Source organism: Vidua macroura, chromosome 2 (assembly GCF_024509145.1).
Source record: "Vidua macroura isolate BioBank_ID:100142 chromosome 2, ASM2450914v1, whole genome shotgun sequence".
Classification (NCBI taxonomy): Eukaryota; Metazoa; Chordata; class Aves; order Passeriformes; family Viduidae; genus Vidua; species Vidua macroura.
The window spans coordinates 61,874,323-61,894,073 of NC_071572.1; the positions used below are offsets into that span (position 1 = coordinate 61,874,323).

General features: G+C 38.6%; 1 protein-coding gene across 4 annotated transcripts in view; it reads right to left on the bottom strand.

The window, feature by feature from the left end:
- The window catches only part of PHLDB2 (pleckstrin homology like domain family B member 2), a 60,334-nt gene that overhangs the window by 19,143 nt on the left and 21,440 nt on the right, over window positions 1-19,751 (bottom strand). For 2 of the 4 annotated variants that reach the window (XM_053971514.1, XM_053971513.1), the window contains exons 6-10: window positions 19,301-19,438; window positions 9,552-9,680; window positions 5,847-6,002; window positions 4,982-5,092; window positions 4,168-4,257 (exon numbers count right to left, since the gene is read on the bottom strand). In XM_053971514.1, coding sequence (XP_053827489.1) covers window positions 4,168-4,257; window positions 4,982-5,092; window positions 5,847-6,002; window positions 9,552-9,680; window positions 19,301-19,438 — 624 coding nt within the window. Of the gene's footprint in view, window positions 1-928; window positions 1,073-4,167; window positions 4,258-4,981; window positions 5,093-5,846; window positions 6,003-9,551; window positions 9,681-19,300; window positions 19,439-19,751 lie in introns of all 4 variants that reach the window. The other 2 variants (XM_053971510.1, XM_053971511.1) reach the window with 2 other exon arrangements.

Here is a 19,751-nt window from a genome sequence, read left to right on the forward strand (position 1 = left end):
TGACCTCAGGCCAATGGACTGATGGAAGTTGAGCAATAGAGCGAGGAGAAAGAGAGTGAGGAAACACAAATCCAGAACAGAGAGGTGATCTTAGCTTTATAGAAAAAAGAGAAATTACACATAGAGTTTTCTTTTTGGAATTTCTCAAAAGATATGGCACATAAAAGCTGCAGTTTTAGCACTGTGTTTGTTGGAGTGTTTAGCAGGAAAAGAGGAGTACTTTATTGCAACTCTCAATGCATACTGAGCTACTAGAAGCAGCACACAAATGCCAAATTCTAACCCAGTTTCTGACTTACTGCAATGCAAAAGTACGTAGCTTTAGAATTATAAGGTTATTTCATTCCTTTAAAAGGGGATTTATTCAAAATTTCACAAAGAATGAGGAAGAGAAAGTAAGCTAGAAAACAGACTGGACAGACTCTATGCCACTATGGAATAGCTAAGATGGGTAGAAGCTATTTATCTCCCACAACTATTCAAGATATACTACTACCACCTTACAGGGGGGGAAGAAAAAGAAGCTACAAAACAAAATGAACACCTGAACACCACTTATCAATTTATCATAAGCTTGTTCACTGACGGTTTCCCAAAGGTGCATTACATTATAGTTTTGGGCACTAAGTTTGTCACTTAGTGCTGCTTGGCTCATAAGAATTTGGGTTTTTTGGCCTTCAGAGTCCCATCTACCTCATCAAAGACACTTTACAGCTGGAGCAGTCCTGCAGCTTTACTGTTAACCTGTTATCTGACTTGGTAACTGGCAGAGGCAGTTTCCTTTAGGGTCAGTTTGTTACATGTTGAATTACCAAAAAGAAAAAAGAAAAAAAAAAAAAAAAAAAAAAAAAAAAAAAAAAAAAAAAAAAAAAAAAAAGGCAGCCATGAAAGAACAATGCAAACAAAGGGAAATGTCTCTCAAACAAACCTCTATATTTTGTGGCTGGCTCGTCAGCACAGCCGTGGAAGGCTCAGTGGCAACTGCTTCAACATCTGAGGGGGTCTGAGTGGAAGGGGATATATTCGTGGAATTGCCATACAGCTCACTAATTTCACTTACACTGATATAGCCCTAAAAGGAGGAATTCAGAAGTTAAAAGGAGCAAAAGCCAAAAGACATGCAAGAGTATTAATGTATCCACTACAATGCAAGTTAGTTTAGGGTGATTCAGCCAAATATTTGTTATCATTGAAATACTTAATCATAAATAAAAAGATCAAGATTTTTGAATGTTAAATACTTGTATTCTGAAAATTGTTCTTAATTTAATTCCAAAAACATTTGTGTAATCAAAATGGACACATTAAGTGTCCAAACTATTTTACTAAAATTCAAATGCCCTTCAGAAATTATGTAGCTCTTTCTCAGGAAAGCAGATTGGGTGAAATGGAAGAATAAATCTTATTCTGAGATCTTAATTTTTTTTGTCTCTAATTAAATAGTCTGATTTGTTTCTTGCCTAAATATTAGACTAATTGAGTAAATAAAATGACTTACAGAACTGGGAAGAATTTCTATAAGGACAAGCCATTCTCATAAATTACACTAACACATCTTCCATTTGCATCATCTGGAAGATGCAAACTTCTAACTTTTATATGTTACCAGAAGAACCAGGTAAGATGCTGTTAGTGTTAGCCTGCAGCCATTACAATTTCGTTTTTATTAAATTTTTTAATTAAGCAGTCATACAGAAAGTGATGGACTGAGGGATGGTAGGAACATCAGTGTGCTGCTGCCTGCTGAGAAGATTTATGCAAGCAGATTTAAGATATGACAGCAAAATGTAGTTATTGCATGTATTTCAGTGTTAACTGCACAAATGTTTTTTAAAAAACAAAATATGGATTCTAATCTATTGTGCATAGGATACCAGGCTGTATGAAGTCAAATGTCCTAATTTCTTATCCATAGAAAACAAGGCTATACAAAAGTAAATCACTGTTGAAGCAATGCCATACAGATGAGCTAAAAATATTATTATTTTTAAATCAAGATGTAAAGCTGCTTTCACACTGACAGTGTGTGGCAAGGGCTGTGTTTCTACTACTGCACCAACATAGTGATATACCAGTGTGCATACTTCAGCAATTCCGTAAGAGAAGCCACAGACTGCTATTTCTTATTTTTAGAAATGCCTAAATTTACCAATGATCATAGAAGACAACTTGAAGAGAAATACCAACATTATTATCTATTAGTATGATATCAGTTATTTCAAGCATATAAGACAATCCTGTAAAATTATGCGTCATACAGTGAATAAAGTGCTCTGCAAATGGGAGGCAAATCTTAAATCTCATTTTATTTGATGACCCATTAATTGAGGAAACTTACTAAAGTTTATCTCTCAAAGCATGTAACTAGTAAAATAGAATCCAGTGTGAGTTAACATAAAACTTGCTTAACCATCTTGTAGTAGCAGTTTATCAGTAACTAAAATTCAGCAATTCCGCAATACAATATTGTGTTAATATTAAAGATATAAACACTTTCACCTTTATATGAAGAAGATTCAGTTCTGACTCACAATGCCAGTGAGGATTTAGAAGGGGGATAAAAAACTAAGTAAGCTGTGCACTAGCTCAGACCTCAGTTACATTTAATTAAATAAATGGTTTCAAGTCAGATTAGTCATCCAAGTAATTTTTTTAATACTGAACTTTTAAACAGCATTGATTTTCTTTGCTTATTTAAGTACTGGGATAAGCATCCTGGCTTCTTTACATGAGGCAGTGTTACTCTCCTGCTGTGCAGGCTGTGAGTCAGCTCACAGTGGATGGCAGAGGATTACAAATGTGGTGAGGGGGGCTGGCAAACGTTGGACCACAGACTCAACCGATGCATGAGCAACGCTATGGTGAAATGAACTGCTATGCCAGCAGTCTCTGTAAGCCTGCCCTTGGTGCCTGATTTTCAAAAGTGCCAGGACAGTCAGAGAAAAATTAAACTGGACCAAGACAAACATGGCATCTGGCAAAGGTACTTCTTTTGTAGGACAGAGCCTATGGAAACACTGAGGATGAAACAGACCCTTGCTGTTCCTTCTCTTATTTGCCTTGGAGTGAGTCCTGACTGACTTCACTGCGGTGATCAGACTGACACCACTGAATAATCCATTTCATTAAAAAGAGTGTAGCCTCACTTAATGTAGTTGCATTTTGAAGTATGTGAGTAAACAAGCCATGAAGTGTATGCGAAAAAAACCAACCAGATAGCACCCACTCTCTAGTGAGAGAATGGGTAAATCCATCTCAAAAGGAAGAAAATGAAGCTTAGACTTGCCAGATGTCCTGGTGGGAGGTCAGATGTCCAGGTCAGAACACAACCTAGGACACTGAAAGTCTAAGCAAGCAAGGAAAGGTGCTCAATCCCACTGACATGTGAAACTGCACACTAGGAACTTGGAGATCAGATAAACCAGACCCCAGTTTTCAGGTGCTGAAAGGTTGTGGTTGCTTTAGACTTTGAGAGCCCAACTTCCCAGAGTGACACCTACATCATTAGATGTGGCAGACCTTGGTCAGGGCTTCAATACAAGCAGATCCAGCAAGTTCAGTCAGAACTCTTAAGCAGAAGTTAAGGAAGCGTCAGTGTATTTTAAATGCTAAATTTTCTGCTTCCTCTGACTGTTCAAAAAAGGGAAATAAGTAGCTCAATACATATCTTAGAACTACAATAGCTTGAAGTCTTCAAATCAATGTTTTTTAAAAAGAACAAAATGTACATTTGTCATGCTTTAGTAAAGAGCTTTAGAATGAGGGAGGCGAGGCAATGATAAAATCTACAGTGCAAAAATAAGACCGAACTGTATTTGTATTTGAACAGTTATTCCCAGATCTCATTCTCCTTCACTTCAATGAGGTTTAATTGTCTATTTTGAGAAAATTAGATATAAACACACACTCCACACACATAAAACCAATAATTTCTCCACAGCAAGAGATTAAAACGATACCAGTTACATTTGGAAAAATGTCAAGAGAAGCTATTTTTGCTCAGTAATGAATTTAGACTTCTATGAATAAGTTTAAAAAATGGTATAAAATTACTTTGTAAAGATTTGATGACTAGGACTTCACTAAATACTACATACTGAAGTGCTTTTGTATGAAGCATTATTAAAAGTTAGTTATGGTAATGTCAAAAGCAGAGAAACTCTTTACCTCTTTCAGACTATTGGGACTGACAGGAAATCCCTTTCCTCCAGAAAGTGTGGAATATTTCTTTTCCAGATTACAGAGATTTTCTTTTTCCTGTTAAAACCAGACATTTTATATTAAATACCAACAGCCATGTAGTGAAAATAAATGTTAGCCATTTCCTTAACTGTGTGAAGAAACACACTGGGATAGAAGACTGAAACAGCAGAGCTTCACCTTCATCCTTTTAGAACAAAACTGAACAAAAAATGGAGGTATAGAACAAAAAGCAAATGGAAAATTTTATTTAACAACCACAGCCAAAACAAGTAAGTGCTCCTTCAGTGTTTTGAAAATGACGATTCTGCTTAGTGAGCTAAACATGGTTTCTTTCATGATTAAGAGCAGAACATAAAAGGGATGTGAAGGGTTCATGCCAGCTTCTTATTAACCAGATATTAGCTGATGTGAAGTAGCTCATCTCATGGCCTTGCAGGGGCTACTACAAGCAAAAAATCTGAGCACTCTGTGCACAATCCCAGTAGCCACACAGGGAACACAGGCTTCCAGCTTCAGCATGTGAGTGGGTGTCTCTGCTTGAGTCCTTGGCAAAGACGGCACCTCTAAAACACTCTTGATTATAAGATGCCAGTAGTGTTTTCTCTTAAGAACGTCTGCTGATTGACTGCAAAAGATTTTCTTTTTTTTTTTAAAGGTGAATGTCTGTCACATTATTACCAACTTCCGCACAACTGATGCTCTTTTTCTGCTCTACATTCTTTTATTCTATGAAATGCTCTTTTATTGCTAAAAATGATTGAAAGACAAAAATACTTACCCTTTGCAGCATCATTATTAAGTTGTTTTTCTCTTTTACAAAATGATCTTGTTCTCTTTGTGCTTGTTGGACAATATGATTGGCTTGTTTTTTGAGAGCAGAAATCTTTTCCTAATATAAGAAAATCACAATTTATGTGATTTATTTTCAAATCTCAAGACAACCTGCAAAGATCCTATTTGTGAAAGTTCACTTATTAATATGCATGACTAAAAAGCAGGAAAATAAGTTTGTACAAGACAGCTCACAGCTCTGAAGGAGATAATTAAATATGAATTAGACAGCAGAGAGAATACTTATTCAGGAGACAAAAGAATAATTGCATGTATTCTTTGATAATATAGTGACAAGCATCCATATGCTGAATAGAACTGGTTTAGAGATCCAACCTCTGATTTCTGAAAAAAGTGGTATTAATTGATTGAGATAGGATCTTTCAAACTAATTTTTAAAATTACTGTATTTTCTTAATTTGGTGTTCTACTATTATTTTAGCAAAACCATTTAACAGCAAAATCAAAAACCAAGCCTAAAATAACTGCAGCTTTGTCCAGAGAGTACAAATCTCCTTTCTTAAAGAGGAAAAAAAAATGTTGGTACTTTTTTTGAGCAAATTAAAGGGTTTGATTGTCACATGAAATATGCAAACAGGGCATGAAATGTTATTAATTTCTTTCTTCTTGGATAAGTGCATTATTTGATCTATGTGGGATGTCACTGGACCATTGTCTTTACTCTGCTTCAAAAACTCTTTCAAAGAGGAACATTTTGCATTATTTCTTGCAGATGGGCAGGTTGTAGATCCAGTTCCTTGCCCTTATGCTCAACAACAAAGAACAAATTAATCGAGTGTTAGTGCTTTTACCTTTCTACTGACAATGCTGCGCTGATATTCAGCTACTTCCTGCAGGAGCTGTTGTGTCAGATTTTCCTTCTCTTCATCCAACCTGCTTTCATGTTCAAGCTGCTGAAATTCTAAATCTTCAAAGTGTTTGCTTTCTATGTCCAGAATATCAGCATCCTTAAGGAAAAAAAGAAAAAGGTAATATAAAAAAACATAATCATGCTTTCGCTGACACCACAGTAGAGGTGGTGTCCAAACAAACAAACACAAAAATTATATTTATATATTTCCTACAACATGTCTCACCAGGATCTCAATACTTTTAATGACCTTCTTTCATAATAAGTGAGTAAACAGGGCTAATTATTATATTGATGTTGCTTTCTCCATCTCTCCTACTGTGCCTCTTGCTAAGAAGGACCTGCACTGTGAGGGAGCTCTTTTGCAGCACTCAGAGCAAGTGCAGCCTCCCAAGCTGGCTGGGCTCTGCTGTAGCCTGGCTGGGACACCACCAAAGCCTGAATCTACCTGGTGAGGCTGTCACATGCCTCTGCACATGTCAGAGGACATCTGCTTTCCAACCAAAAAGGACAAAGTATTGCACCAGTACTCTGGAGAACTGCACATGGAATTAACTGCTGAAAATTGCTCTCTGTGCAGTTAAGGACTCTAGTCATCCACACTAGCCAGTAGGTACAGACAGTACTTGACAAAAAGTATCAGCCCACTTTTTATGCATTCCCCTGAACTGATATCATGTTTTGTCAGAAAAAGAAAAATTTGAATGCTGCAGAACGGAATCAAGAAATAAGAACACACCTGCCTTCCACTTAGGGATGATGAGATAAAACTCATGGTGCATTTCAGCACAAGAAATGAATGCTAATCTTCCTCCTGCAACATCTGTGCATTCATAACAAGAATTCCTGCTTAGAAGTTTCAGAGTACTGAAGAAAAGGGTGTATTCAATAATTGCAGCATTAGTAAATGGTAAGGCTCTCTAAAACAAGCACATTGTACATGACTTGCTACACAAGAAAACCTACATCCTGGAAGGAATGCAAACTTGTTCCTTTTCTTATTTCAACCTAAGGCAAAGGTTAGCGGCCAAGATAAGCTACTACTAAGATAGGTCTCTTAAAGGAATTGAAAAGCAGGTTCCAGTGTACCAGAGAAAGACACAGGATGTAGAAACTGAGGAATCCAAGTTTCTACACGGAATACAAACATCTTCCCCTTACTCTCCAAAGATGTGCTCTTCACTTGTAGGAGATAGTGAAGAGATCAAAAGCAAAGGAGTGGGCTAAAATTTACAGGAAAGCAGTTACCTACAATACAGATCTAGCCAGACATCTTCAGAATCCCCCAAAAAACCAAAAGGGCTTTGCCTGGGCCATCAAAGTCAGTAAATTCAGCCTATTGTATACAACAATAATTACTACTGAGGCAGTAGAACAGACTTCAGAGAAGGCAACTGATGATGAAAATGCCAACTGGGGGCATTTAAAATACACTTCCTGCCCAACAGGGAAAGTGTATATGCGTTCCAGGCACAAGGAAGCAAGAATGTCAGCTGCCCACCCCAACCCAAACTCCAGACCCACCCTGCAGCCAGCTGCTAATGTGAAATTGGCTGCCGATTCCCCTGAGCACAAATTACAGAAGCCCCAGAGAATCACAAGGGAATTTGTCTCCTTCATGCCTTCCTTGTTGTCAGTAAAGTAGCACAACAGAACATGTTGCAGACTCAGGTATTTCACAGGATGGTTTGGGTTGGAAGCGACCTTAAAAATCATCTCATTCCAAAATTCTGCTATGGGCAGGGAAGCTTACACTAGACCAAGTTGCTCAAAGTCCCATCGAACCTGGCTTTTAACACTTTTAGGGATGAGGAATCTACAAGTTTCCTGGGCCACCTCTTCCAGTGTCTTACTGACCTCTGAGTAAAAATTTCTGCCTAACATCTAATATGAGCCTCCCCTCTTGCAGTTTAAAGCCATTGGGTTATCACTACCTGGTCTTTTAAAAGGTGCCTCTCCAATTTCCTACAAAACCCCTCTAGATACTGCAAGGAGCTGTAAGGGCTCCCTGGAGCCTTCTGTTTTCCAGGCTGAACACAGCTCTCTCAGTCATTCCTCACAAGAACAGTGCTCCAGCCTTCTGGTCATCTTTGTGGCCTCCTCTGAACTCAATGACACAGGTCTGTGTCCTTCTTTTGTTGGGAGCCCCAGGTATTTTTGGGGAAGACATTTTCTCTATTTTGGGTACAATACTTACAATCATTTCATGACTGCTCTCACACTTGAGATCAGTTTGAGAGCTACTGGGCAATAATTCAGTGATAACTTCTACTGCATTGACCACAGCAGCCACAGCAAACTCCCACTACAACTGGCCTGGAATAATATGCAATAAAACTAACTGGACATTTAACCACACGCCCACATTTCAAGTTTTGTCCCACTTTCAAATCCAAAATCATTATTAAGATAACTTGCAAAGAACAAAAATCATTAAAAAAATAGAAAATAAAAAAATTTAACCAAACAGATTTCTAGAAGCATCTTGGTGGTCAATAGTGAAAAGAGATTTACTACCATCCCACAGCAACAAGACTGCAGCAGCTCATTAATTAATACATTCAAGCATGTGACTGCAGAGGAAAAGCTTCCTTTCCTTTTAATATGTATGAAACATTACATAATATTCCCCCTTTTTTTTTAAGATAACACACAAAAATCTTTAAGTGTCTCAAAACTAGCAAACTTTCTGTACCAACTGAGAATCAAACATTGTTGTTTCCAAAGCTGGGCTTTTTATTTTGCTCTTTGAAAAAAAAAAAAAAAAATAGAATTCTGCAAATAAAACAACATCTAAAGAGTATTTCCTATAAAGCAGAAAAGTTTTTTTTTCATTATTGCTATTACAGCCTTTATTCCTGATACAAACACCCAAGACAGTAAAAAAATATTTAACTTTTAGATGGCCTCTTGAGCTTCCCATACTGCTGCTTTTAAAATTATTTCCCCCATCCACTAAAGCTAACTGTATGTGCTGTATAACATACTTAAGGCTAAGATTTTTTCACAGAAACTAAGGGTGCTTTCACTGACAATATTCTAGTTTTTTTGCTTACAAATAATACAAACTAAAATCATGTTGCAATTAGACTTTATGAAAAGTTTGTTTATACCAGTGTGACACTGTTGAAAATATAGAACAAAATAAACCTATTTTAGTAAGTGGTGAAATCTTCAAAATTAATTTTTCAAACTAAACAGCTAAGTTATATATTGAAAAAAATAAGCTATCAATAGCTTCACTGAGATGGGAATTTACTGACCAATTCCTGTCTTTGCTCACGCAGGCAAAGAATGATGTTCCACCATCCATCTAAACATCACAACAGCTTCCATATCACCCAGCAGGCCTAAAGGGCTAATTATAGGCAAGTGACCCAAAGCTTTAGAAACATTCAACACCAAATAATTTCTAATCCACTCATTTGCACTTTACTTGTTTGCAATCATGCACATAATCTATTACAAGCATTTCACAAAAAAAGCCCAAACCACAACCTTCAAGACTATTACAATTTGAAGTTGCAACCATGTTCAGACACTGGATACTTGAAAGAGAAAATGTTACACTTGGCTACACAAAAAAAGGAAAATTAAAAATCAACAAAATAAAAAAATTAGTGCAATCTTGAAACTTGCTACTGACCCTCTTCAGCTGTTGCTGTAACTGTTCCCTCATGGACTCAGGGCAATTATCAAGCTGCGTCTTCTGCTCGGAGTAAAGCTCCTGAAGCCTCTCTAGTTTTTCCCTCTCAGCATCAAGTTTTAATTTTTCCTGAAGCATGAACCAGAAAATAAAGACAATTACCTTCAAACCCAAGCAGTTGTTAGTGATTATGACAATGTGTAGCAAAACCTTACTAAACAGTTGAACGCAGGCCAGAGACAGAAACCTCGTTAGTTGAAATGCAGGGGTGGGATGCAAAAGGAGCAAAACAAAACATTCATCATTTTAGTGCGGTGATTAATTCTCTCCCTCATCACTGTGCTTTGGGCCTGTGCCTGGATGATGCTGTTAAAGACCACCACCCAAACACTTGTCTCACCTAATGTAAAAAAAAATAAATAAGGGAACTGTAGCCATGTCAGTGAGGTAACTGATGAAGCTGAGAGAGAAAGCATAGCTTTTAGAAAGCAAAGTAGATGGAAAATGACTGCAGTTTGGCAATGAGGGAGAAATGGACCTTCCCAGGAGAATCAATTTCATGCCTGTGTGGCTCTGGACAGATAAGTACATTTAGCAAGCAGTAAAAAGCCAGAATGAGACAGAGTATTATAAAGAAATAACTCGGCGCCAGGAAATCCTCTTGCAGCAGAAACACCAAGTGATCCAGCAAATTTGCTTCAGGATATAGGAACTGCAAACTGTCTGTGGGGATCACAGGGGACAGCTTCCCTGGTCTCCTTCAACTAGTTCAGCTTTCCTTTTGTTCCACTCAAGCAGCAGTACTCAGAACACTGCTTCTCACCCTCCAAAGCCTTTGACCTTTTAATCTTTGTAATCAAATACTACATAATTTACTGTGCAACACTGCTCAAAAGACTGGCTGTACATCACTTAAAGCTTGCCTGTAGACTGTGATTTATCTATGGACCAAAGTTTGGGAACCAATAAATCAGAGCACAGAACATTTTTTCAATGCCTTTCACTGGCCAAAATGGCAGATGCATTTTCTCCAATTCAGCAATTAATAACTGGAAAAAACAATTTATGCCTGATATGCCAGGTATAAATAATCAAGTAAGTCCCTGAAGACAGGCTCTCTGCTACCTTCTAGCATCACACCTGTACAGCTCTCTTTTCCTACTTGTTTTTCTGTGATAATGCATCTCCTTCCAGATCGTCTCTAGCTCTCCTTAATACTCAAAAATTAGCAGTATTCTGATGACTCCAAAAACAGTTGAATTCTGTCACAGCATCTACTCATTTCCACTTTTTCCAGTCCTAACTATTACTTAATTTTGAAATCAAATGTGTGTTATAGCAGGTGCTGTATGATTGGACATTGCATCACCCTTTGCCATAGAGAAGGAATGTCTTTCAGTACACAGTACTTGCCATTTCAAACTGTGGGAAAACTTCCTCTTTGCTATGCTTGACATGTTTCTCAAACCCTATGCATGGCAGAGGCATAGCAATAAACATGTATTAGCTGCCTGCTTTCTTTATGGTTTTATCTCTGAGTGGGACCAGGGGCTGGGATTCAGTTCTCCCAGTATCTAAAAACAACAGGAAGAATTTTTATTCAAGTCCAACATCAACCAGAGTCCCAGCTCCATTATGTTCATTTACATGTGCAGCTTCTCAGTTCATACAATCAGATGAACGTTGTGCTGAACACAAATACATTTTATTAAGCTTGTGAAAATGAGCAACTGAGCCAGCATATTCTATGACCTGAACTTCCTGTACTAGCCTCTGTCTTACAACAGCAGCAGCAGGCTTCAGAAATAACAGAGAATATCACACAAGGGAGCTGCACAATAAGAGAGAAGCATGCAACTCCTGTGATGTCACCTCTGGACCGTTGTTCCCAAGAAGCCTCATTTGCTGAATCATCCTTACTTCCAATATACGGAAGGAAAGCTATGAATAAACTGGTAGTCCCCCTCCTCACAAACTCTGCTGTCCATTTAACATTCAGCCCACAGTCTGCCACCTTGTTTCACACTTGCCTGCTCTGCCCACCTAGCCATCCAATGCAGCAAGGACTTCTCTGACCTTAGCTGCAGCGCCTCTGAAGCTATAAATAGCTCTCTAAATGTCTATGCACTGCTATAAGCATGCTCATTCATCAACAAGCAAGTCAAACCTCGAGTGTGAGGAGACATCATCAGCAAGGATAAAGTCCTGAGAATCCTGCTGGAGATACTGTTACATGCCTCAAGAAATTAGAAATGTATTCCTTTGAGATTGAAAGCAACACTCATCTGGTCTATTTATAGCATAGGAAGTGCTAGCATCCCACCAAACTGGCTCCCTGCAAAATGTACAGTCTTAACAGGAAATATCACTTTCAGCAATGACAGCATTACATGTTTTGCAGCTGTGGAGTTAAGTTTGCTGACGTCTCAGGCTGTGCACTGGTGAAGTCCATTTAATTCACAAAAAAATTAATTTGAATGAGAATGAGAAGAGAGAAGTGAATGAGAAGTTTTTCATACAATGTTTTCTGTAAGTGAATCAAGACAAGTTCTTCTAGAAGGGGAAAGATTTGTAACCTTGCAAGCCAAGTGCAAGATGCAGCTGAGGCAGGTCTGTGGCTGACTCCACATCTGTTTACTCCAGAGCAGCCGGTGGCTGGCTGAGAACAGAACCCATGCTCCTGCTGCTCATCCTCATTTAACCGCAGGAGCTGGGACTTGGTTAATACCTCTCTGCAGACAGCCCCAGCACGGACGCCAGAGGCACATCAGCTGCAGTCTGGCTGAATTCTTAACATCTTATTTCCAGAGAAAACAAGTGCAACATCTGGTCTTAGGCTACTGCCCAACCTGGCCTATTGTCTGCCTCTACATGCATGTTATGAACGAACTTGGAGTCAGCGTGAATACAAAGCAGGACTGACTTGGGGTTTGATCATGCTTGGGGCAATGCTTGGATCAGTTTTGGAGGAGGACTTCTGGGAATTGTGAAGGAGAGCAGTAGAAAGAATTGACATGTGACACAGTCTCCAAAGGCAGAGATGGGATGTCAGCAGAGAACATATGGTATGAACACTGATCATAAGTGATCAACATGGGTCAGAAAAGGAAATCAATCTTTAGATCTGGTAGAATTGATTTTAGGGCAAAAAGACTATATATACACAATACATCTCATAGATGATCATGACAGAGAGGAGAGAAAAGTATGGTATTAAAGGCAATCGTAGCCCTGACAGGAATGGGAACAACAGGAAGAAGGAGAAACAAATTGCTTCAGTGCCATCTCCAGTGGTTGAAGATGCCCTATGCCTGATCAATACTGCTACTTTAAGCCTTAGTGCTTTTCCACACCCTTTCTGTAAAGAACTGCTGCTTTTTAATTTGTCTTTCATCCCAGTTTGCTATTGCATGCAGGCTGGCTGGATAAAATTGTAGACTAACATGTGGCTGCATGGACACGTGCCCTCTGAACCAACCTTCCTACATAAACTCATAGAAACTCTGAAGAAATTAAAGTAAATTGGATGAAATAGAGAAAACTTCTTAAAAACCCAGCTAAAAACTGGACAAAACCCTCCCAGACAAGTAAGAACCCCATCATTTTATCAGCTCACTATGAAATAAATTGTATGGCTAGGTGATTTGAGCTCACTCACCAATGTTCCAAATCTCCCTGCCCTCCAAAATAACACAAAAAAACCCCAAGACCCCCCCCAAACAAACAAAAAGTCCCCCTCCAAAACCCAAGGTAATTGTTAGTTTCAGACAGAAATTGTAAATAAGCCTACAAGACAAATGAAAGAAAATACCCAAGTTGAATGATTCACTTCTAATACTTTCCATGAACTAGTCTGAAGTATTCCAGGATCTTCCTCAGTCCAACTCACCTATAAATAATCACGTTTTAAGGTAGCAACCTCTCATAACCCACACTAAACTTCTGACATGCACATTCAGTCAGTCCCTGTTAGTATGGAATCAGCTAGTCTCACAAGTCTCACAGGTTTCTGAGAAATGTAACTGCATAAAACTGACCAGAAAATCCCACTGAAATAAAACAGTCTCCTGTGCAAACTGTATATGCTAATTTTCTGTATTTTCTGACTACTCTTTCTTGCATTCCTCCATCTCTTTAAGAACAGATTCATTAAATTTGCCACAATTTTATTCTTTGTCACTAAATCCTAGTCAGTTTCATGACAAAAGCAATCAAGAGAAGAAAATAACAGGTATGCCAGGCATATGAAAAGGAGCATAGTAAGACAGAAGAAGGCTGTTCATAATAGTTCTTTTTTCTGTATGAGTGGTAACTAATTTATTATATAACAGTTTGTATTCAGTGATGGCATCTATACAAGAGATCTCAATAGTTTTGTTTCAGATGCACTGTTAAAAAGAATTTTAAATCAGAGTAAGCAATCCCTCTGCTTCAAGTAAAAAAATCCCAATAGGTGCATACATTAAGACAACACAACAACTAAGGCAACACAAGTATTTTGGAATTTCTAAGCTCATTCTCTGACCATTGCAATGTGTTGTCCCAGTGAACAGATGGAGGAACAAAAGAAAGCCTGTGATTCTAGAGCACTGTTCCTTCAGGAGTGTAAATGAGGAAACAATCATGCAAACCACCAGAAGAAACCATTCAAGTTAGAAAATTCAAATTCTTATAGTCTTCAATATCTAGATGACAGTAAGAGGATTCCCATTAGGGGTATAACTCGTTCTGATATGAATGTTTCAAAAGAAAGCTCATTAATTCAGGTTTTTCTCCTTGAGTCTTTGTAACCCTCTTTGTGGTCGTTAGTGTTCTCTCTATAGTATATACTTATGTGGATATATCCAGCAGATGCAAGTATTCCTCTAAACATTTAATCTTGTGCATTGTGTCTTAAGGAGGTAGATAATGTTATGGACATGGTAGCGCATCCTTTTAAAATACTTGCTTACATATTGCTGAACTGGAATATGACCAGTAAATATTTAAGAGGCTATGCTATAAGACATAAATTTGTCACATGCTTCAGAGTAAAATCCAGCAGTGGGAATTTTGCATCAGAAGAGGAAGGATTGAGGAGAGATGCAACCAGTATATTTAACTTTGATTGCTGATGGCTCATCAGACAGCTGCTCTTTCCTTGCCTCTATTCTTGCAAGTCTTTGCAGTACAAATTCAGCAGAGGCTGAGCTTCAAATGTTTTGGCATGTCTGGGATACTCTGTTAATGACTGAAAAAATATTTCCACGAAAGCATGTGGACAAAATTAAACGTATTCCAAAAAAGGTGAATTATCCCCTGCCAGCTGCTCCTGATTTCTGCTCTTGAAGAGGGACAGGAAACCCAGGTTGATAAAGGAGTTCCAGAGTACATATTTCTCCATGACATAAGGCAAAGATCCTCTAGAAGAAAAGGAATAATCTCCCTCTCTTTTTTAAGAGTCTCAACTTTTGCATAAATACTTGTTTTGAGATGGTCTCCCAAAACTCCCATTTAGCTGTGATTACCTCCCACAGCACATCTGCTAAATTCACTACTAATTTTCAGTTATTCTTGTTTATTCATGCTTACTGATCTATTTTTTCTTTCTCTGGCTATGCTGTTACTTTCAGCCTCATGCTTTACTTGGAGACACAGGGTGTGGGGAATCATTAACCATCCTTCTCCACGTATGCTGGACTGCATGTTTTAAGATGGCACAGATTATTGAGGCACTATGTGAAAACAAAGTACATTGCAGAGCTGGATGACATCCAATCAGGCAAATACAATTTTCTCCAATTTCCTTATGGACAAACATCAGTCCTGATCTAAGTCTCATGAGCAAGGGTTCATCAGAAGGAAGTCATAAATATAAACAGCACCCTGGGCCTGAGGTGCTGTTCCACTGGAAACAACAGCACCATTATTGTACACTGACAGTACTGCCATGGTAACTACAGGGAGCTAGGCCCTGGTGGCAGGAAAAGGGAAAAGCTTCATCTGCTTGCTCGTTTTGGCTACTGCCCAGCTCAGCTCGCTCTACAGCAGGCTGTGCTCAAAGTAATTTTGTCAAGATCTGTAACTAAGCTCTTTCCCAGAGAGCTTCAAGCTGTATCTGTCAAAGTGTGTTAGCAAGGACTTATCAGGGCTCTCTCTGCATAAATGGAACTCGTGATTAATAGCTTAAATAACTGGTATTCACATATGTAGGTCGTCATTTTTTTCTGTAGAGAAGAAGAAAGGAAGGAGAAAGGAAGGAGAAAGGAAGGAGAAAGGAAGGGGAAAGGAAGATGATTGTAAGCTGTTTTTAAGAAGGCCAGGCAAGGAGGCAAAGTTGTACTTTTCTCCATATCCTAGGCATGGTTTCCAGCATAGCTGAAAGCACAGGGCATGTGAAACAGCTCTGGAAGTAGCTACTCCAGCCAGGACAACTGAGTCCTGACAGCACTTGTCAGTGCCAGACAGGCCAGGTACCACATCAGAACTATGCCAAGTCCTGCAGGGGTGCTGAAAGGTTCTGTCATCTTGTTGGAATTGCAATCACCCATAGCTCTGATTTTCAAAACCCAAGTAAACCAACAAAAGTTGTTTCACTCCTTACAATGTGTGTGGTGGCAGAATCACAAAGGCAAGGGAAATGCTTTCAACTCACCCAAGGGTGTGCACTTACACCATCTTCCCCACTGGTTCACTTGTCCTCTCCCCCCATTAGTCCCTCTTCATGACCTGAGCGGGTTGAGCACAGGACTCGGATGAGACCAGCATGCAGCTTAACATTTAATGTACAAACCCACTCACAAAATACATCCCTGGTTTACAAACAAGGGGCTGGGACACAGAGATATTGCACCACAGCAAAGAGCACACTGACAGCCCAAACTTGAACTCACTCCTGCCTTCTGACTTCCAGTATGTTTACCAGTCAACTCTTTTGCCTTGCAAGGATTAAAAATTGTGGCTTTAATACTCTGCAAAGTTGGCAAAAGTTTGTGTCATCACCTAAATGAAATGTGCACAGGGCATTTAAAAAAATAATAATTTAAAAAAAACCCAAATAGTTAGGTAGAAGGTAGTACAAGAGCTTCTATAAACAGCTCATTTCAAGTACATAACATGGCCTAAAAATGAGATTGTAGTTTATCATCTCTCTTTTTAAGAATTTCACAGGTTTTTCAAACAGGTGCATGGGTAAGGCTGAGACTCAAGCAGGCAGGAGTTTCCTGTCAAACAGGTGCCAAGATCAGTGGCAAATTCCATGAGATGCTCAAGTTGCTCCAGAGACAAGTGCCATCATATAGAGCACTAATGCCCCCACCATCATTTCACAAGTGAAATGAGCTCTCCCTCTCACCTCCAGAAAACCAACACCATGTGGTGTATTCAGATGTCACTCCCTTACTCTGGCAGAAATGTAACCACTGTTCGAGATATGGGACCCCAACAGCTTCTTGCCTTGAAGCCCCACCAAAACCAAGACTCCAGATATCAGCAGGGGTGAAATATTCAGTCAACTAATAGAAACTGTGACCAACCTGTGGACACTGGGACACTTGTTTTAGCAAGACATAACAGAAAAAGTACCATCAGCAAAGTGGAAACTCCTGGTCAAAACCCAAGCCTTAATTCTGTCCCAAATTTCAAATTATTTCAGCAAAAGGGACGACCTATCAAGCTCCACCTGAGCCCCCTTTTTGTGGGTGGGGGCTGATCCTCTAAAACTACAGAGGCCAGATGTTGACTATCTTGCATCAGATCTGCATGGCTGAACTTCAACACAGATACAATAATGAAGCTTTAAAAAATGCTACCATTTCAAGCCAGCCAGAACTTTTATTTGTTGACAGGATTAGTGCCATCTGTTTTGCTGGCTGACACTACCTTCCCCAGAACACTTCAACTGTCCCTTTATATTTTACTCCCTTTGTAGAAGCCCATCTCCCATTTCTATTTTCAACTTCCACTTTTATACAATGCTTTCAGACATATTCCCCCCCCCCCCCAAAAAAAAAAAAAGAATGATGAGTGTATTCCTGCAAAGATAATTTCAGTATTAACTGAGCCATGGCTTGACATTTAGAGCACACACTCACAGCTGGGTTTGGTTTTTTGTTTAAAACAAAGAGGAACACAAAAGAAAATACAACTAAAATTTTGTAGCTGATCTGACTAGTGCCATGCCTCATACTGAAAAAAATGTTTTGAGTGAACTTGCCTTTTAAACAAAAAGTGCTTTTTATAGGCAGCTTTCCATGTTTCATTTCAACTGAAAATTTAAACTAGACCTGTCATTTGCTACCTACACACTAACAAGCTGCAAGGAAATTTAAATTTCCTCCAGATTTTACAATAACTTCCATTAGTTTAACTGAACTTTCAAGCTACTGGAAAGCCAATAAAAAAGACAAAAGATTTCTTGAATTTCTGAATGTCTTATTTATTACCACTTACCAACCAAAACTTCCAGCAGCATCCTTTTGAAGGGCATCTGGTAGCACACCCTGTCTACTGATACCCACTTTAAACTCATCTTTCTGCTAAAAAGCAAGTATGAAACATGTCCCGTAGGCACCTTAAAATGTGACCACAGGCAACACTGAAAGCTGAAGCATCAGCGAGGGGTACACAAGCACAAGGAAAAGTGCAGTTCAGGGAGGTTCAAACTCAAGCTGGATGTGCACTGTCTAGACACAGGCTTGATAAGCAGAGCCACAAAACAGCAGCCAGGCTCCTGGCAGGGCAGGCAGAAATCGATGACAGAAAGCTCAGAATAAAACAATGCAAGCTGCAAAATGTGAACTGAAGGGGAACTGTGGAAGTGCTAAAAACATGCAGCTTTTCTAAGCAAAAAATGCAGAAGATATTTCTGGAAAGTTTAAGAAAAAAAGAGAGACTAGCTAGAGCAATTGCACAAGTGACAGGCCTAAATTATGAGGTAGAGGATGAAATTTTATAAGGAAATAATGTCAGCTGAAATCCTAGGAAAAACTTCCTGACCTTGAGGTATTATTGGCCATGGCACATCCCCTGTGGAGAAGGGAACTGCATGCCTGAAGAGGCCAGCAAAGAGCCCTCTGGAGGGAACCAGCACTCCCTGACTTGAGTGATGCAACTTAATTTGCAGGCCCTTTCCATTTCTGCACTTAAAATCTTCTGACACTGCTATCTTAGTTTGGAAATATATGCCTATCTATTTCTTGTGTAGTTGAGAGCAATTAAGTATGTGAGTGTATATCAAAACTAATTAATTTCTGAGACTTAATTACAGAGTTCTACAGTACTTAAATTGTCAGTCAGCAAACAAAACAATATAATGACTTTAAAATTACATATTTGATGGATGTCTTATATATTCTATATGATAATAGATAAAAACTGCAGCCTTTTTAATTTTGTTCCTTTGCTGAGAAGATAATTTTTTCCCCCAAATTATATAAAGGAGGGTACTGGAACAGTTCAATTAATACTGTTTTTTTAAACAACAGATAACACAAGTCCTATATGGGGTGTTTTTATTAATAAAAGTATCTTCACAGTAGGTCAGGTCTTTCTATTTTAGCTTACTGTATTTTGCTTGTCAATCATACCTTGGAAAACAATACTGTGAAAGGGAAATGATGGTGAAACAATTATTTTCCTTCCATATTTATCAAGCAAATTTACTTACAGGCAGTATTTCATCAAATAAGTTCCAGTAATATTAACCATATAAATATATTTTGAAAATCAAGGGGAACAGAGCACACAGCAGGCTACAATAACTGAATTACCTTTGTCTTTTCACCAATAACATTTCTCTCCAGTTCAGCTATTTTTCTGTTTAGATGATCCAATATTTCCTTCTCTTTCAGCAGCTCTGTTGTTTCAGATTTCTGTTCCCCATCCAAAAGGGCACATTCCATATCCAACTAGGAACACAAAACATCTTTCAGAAGCAGTCCAGATTCAGAAGAAATCTTGATACATGTTATTTTCAGGGGGGAGGTGAATGAGTTGGTTCACAAGAGAGAAATATTTTTTTAAAAGGGGAGGGGAAAAAAACAATCCCATAAGTTTTTTCTGCCACAAAAGTTACAAAGAGGTCACAAATTTGAGAAAAAGTAAAATTGCAACACAAAATACTGCAAAATAAAGTCCAAACCAACTTTAGCTTGAAGATTCTTTTTTCCAAAACTTTTTGTTTCCTAACTCTTCTCTGTGCTTCCTCCTGTTACAATACTG